Raw genomic sequence first — 3,218 nt, forward strand, 5'->3', positions numbered from 1 at the left:
CCTTCAATCACTAAAAATAGAAATAACAGACATAAAATTTAGTTGCATGATTATAAAAAGAAAATTAATTAAAAGTATTTGAATATTTAATACATACTTATCGGTCCTGTATAACCAACCGTACCCACAAAATCCAATTTTTTTGGAGGCACCTTTGCTGCTTCACCATTTCGTTGACCATGGTACCCATGGAATTCAATGCTAGTTGCGTTTCCAACAATGAGTTCGAAGGGGACAAATGAATCGTCCTTGTGATAATTAGGATTCACAGCCTTGGAGGTAGCTCGTTCAACATGTAGGATCTGAAATTGAAAAATATAGTTCCATTCATACTTTTAACAGTTTGATATTTTCATTTTTTTTTACACTTACACGATTCAAATCAATTTCAGATTGGTATTTATCAATCACCTCTTGACCCCAAAAAAGTAGAGTAATTTTTCTAGTGCCGTTGCTTAAGTTTACCTTGAATAATTTGAACTTCTTATGTCCACTACCCACATCAGTTGGAGCAACTATAGACTCCACATAGCCAACCACTTCACTAAAACCAATTTATTAAGAGAGTTACGCAGAATAATACACTATAGAGTATATATTTCATTATACATCATATAGTATGTACTATAATCATATATAGTATGTTTTTCAGGTGATAAAAATATTTTTTCAATACCATTAATAATTATTATTATATTTAGGATAAAACAAACTACTGAAGATTTAAAAAAAACAAAATGAGAACATAAAATTGATGCAATTGATTTTGTTTTTAAGATCAAACAAACTACTGAAGGTTATAAAAAAAAATCAGAGCATAAAATTACTCTGTAAATAATCACTGAGCGTGCTATTTAAAACTTTTAACGCTAATAAAGAAAAGTCAAAAGTTGAAAATGTCGCGAAATAAAATAAAAAAAGAACTCACACGCTCTTGTCATTGTTGGATATTTCTAAAAACTCATCGTCTGTTGTGTATGAAATTGAAGCGTCGTTGTCCTGCATGTTGAATTGAATGCTGCCGTTATTTCAAAAAAAGCTGCCGATATAAAAAACAGATGACATATTACAAGATAAAAAAAGTTGTGCGTGTTTTTCTTTCTTTCGTCACTGATCATCGTGTAAATTTCTAATGATTTTCAAATTACGTTGATACGAATATTAAAAGCAATTATGTATGCACTTAAATGCACACAACACCTAACCTTTAGTTCGGCAAAGCATTCCATGGAATATTTTTTTTCTTTATTATAAAAATTATGCAAAAATATTATAGATTAATTACTGTTCTAGATTTCTAAATACAATATTTAAATAAAAATAAGCTCCGTTCAATTAATCACGATAGATTAATAATGGATTAATCAACTTACCTATCCCTCGTGTCATTAGTCGTACAACCTTGTTGAACTCAAATCTGAAGTGTCACTTTTCGTCTTTTTCTATCTCTCTCTCTCTCTCTCTCTCTCTCTCTCTCTCTCTCTGGCTCTCTCACTCACTAACAGATGACAACAGTTTCAACCAATCAGATCGCGAATAAAAAGGCTACAACATGGCTTCCATCACTTTTTTATAAGGGGAAATTGAAGGAAGTTATTGTTGATGCTACTCGTGAAAATGGATATGATCTTACGATTGAAGAGCTAGATGTTTTTGTTGGGATATTAATTACATCTATGTTCAATGGCAGAAAATCCCAAAAGGATTATTGGTCCAGACTGTCACTTTTACGTTGTGAACCTATAGCTGCTGCTATGTCAAGAAATAAATATTCCACTATCAAAGAAAAAATTAAAATGTCTAAAGATAGCGATGGTAACTCAAATGACAGAGCTTGGCGTGTCCGAAAGCCATTAGAGATTTTTAGAAAGAATATAAAATGCTTTGGTTACTTTTCAACAGCTCTATCCGTTGATGAGATGATGATTAAGTTCTATGGTCGAACGGTCTTGAAGCAGTACATACAAAATAAACCTGATCGTTTTAGGATAAAAATGTGGGCTTTATGTACGGTCAATGGGTTTCTCTTAGACTGCGATATTTATTGCGGAAAAGGGACGAATATTTATGCTTCAGAGACGAACCCAAAACTTAGTAAATGCGCTTTAGGTAGCCGAGTAGTTCTTCAAATGGTTCAAAACTTACTTCTGACAGTCACTCCAAGAAAATTGTATCAATATCATCTTACATTTGATAATTTCTTTACTGGTCCAGATTTATTGGTACATTTAAAAAATATAGGATTACGAGCTACAGGAATGTGAGATCAAACCGAATAAAAACTACGAATGAAATTGATAAAAAATCCAAGAGAGTAACGTTCGTTTCAAAATATGATAAAAACAGTGGTTTGAATTATATAACCGTTATGGACTCGAAGCCCGTTTCGGTTCTTTCAACTTGTGCTAGTGTAAGGCCTTTCGGAACGGTGAGAAGATATTCTAAAGAACAAAAAAAGAAAGAAACCTTAGAATTTCCAAGAGCTTTCACATTCTACAATCAATATATGGGCGGTGTTGATCTTCACGACTCGTATTGTAGTAATTTGAGAAGTCCTATACGATCTAAAAAATGGACGTGGGTTATTTTTATGAGACTCATTCAATCTTCGATAACGAATGCTACTGTTCTGAAGAATTTGGTAACTCATGACAAAAAAATAGGAACGAAAGACACAGCACTGGCTGTTGCTGAAAGCTACTTAGCAAAATCAAGTTACAATTTGGAAAGACATAGATATGAAACAGCCCCGGGAAAAAAATACTGTACCAATAGTAAAAGTTGTGGTAAAAGGACCACAAAAAAATGTACTGAATGTAATACTTACCAATGCTTATCTTGTTTTACAGCAAAACATAAGAAGCGATTAGTCATTCGAAAACTATGGTGAAGAATTCGCGGAAAGGCAAAACTTATGTTAGCATTATCATATGAAAAGAAAAAGCAAATGAGAAAGTAATGACGGGAGAAAACAAAATAATATCGAAAAAACCTGAAAGGACTAAAAAAAACACAAAAGAAATAAAACACAAGAAAAAAACAAAAAAACAAAAAAATGAAAAAAAAAAACAAAACAAAAGATCCTTGTGATTCCACCTCCACGATGTTAGGATTGGGCAACGTTGAAATTTATCAACGGCTAACGGAATTTACAAAACGCCTCATTTTTCCTAATCAATGATATATGCTTTCATATTTCTGTATTTGGATTTACGGAA

The 3,218-nt window shown here is 32.3% G+C and overlaps 1 protein-coding gene across 1 annotated transcript; it reads left to right on the forward strand.

Annotated features, from left to right (window-relative positions):
- Positions 1 to 1,505: 1,505 nt before the first annotated feature.
- Positions 1,506 to 2,890, forward strand: LOC131663283 (piggyBac transposable element-derived protein 3-like). The gene is made up of 4 exons (XM_058933604.1): positions 1,506 to 1,815; positions 1,903 to 2,260; positions 2,347 to 2,786; positions 2,850 to 2,890. The coding sequence occupies exons 1-4, from the start codon at positions 1,506 to 1,508 to the stop codon at positions 2,888 to 2,890; spliced, it is 1,149 nt and encodes a 382-aa protein (XP_058789587.1).
- The last annotated feature ends 328 nt before the right edge of the window (positions 2,891 to 3,218 follow it).

This window comes from Phymastichus coffea, unplaced genomic scaffold (genome assembly GCF_024137745.1).
Source record: "Phymastichus coffea isolate CEN01 unplaced genomic scaffold, Cenicafe_Pcof_1.1 PCOF00032, whole genome shotgun sequence".
Lineage (NCBI taxonomy): Eukaryota > Metazoa > Arthropoda > Insecta > Hymenoptera > Eulophidae > Phymastichus > Phymastichus coffea.

Coding starts and splice junctions, on each gene's coding strand:
- LOC131663283 (XM_058933604.1), top strand. CDS start 1,506: ATGACAACAGTTTCAACCAATCAGATCGCGAATAAAAAGGCTACAACA. Junction 1,816..1,902: donor AATGTCTAAAGATAGCGATG/GTAACTCAAATG, acceptor ACTTTTCAACAG/CTCTATCCGTTGATGAGATG. Junction 2,787..2,849: donor TACCAATAGTAAAAGTTGTG/GTAAAAGGACCA, acceptor CTTGTTTTACAG/CAAAACATAAGAAGCGATTA.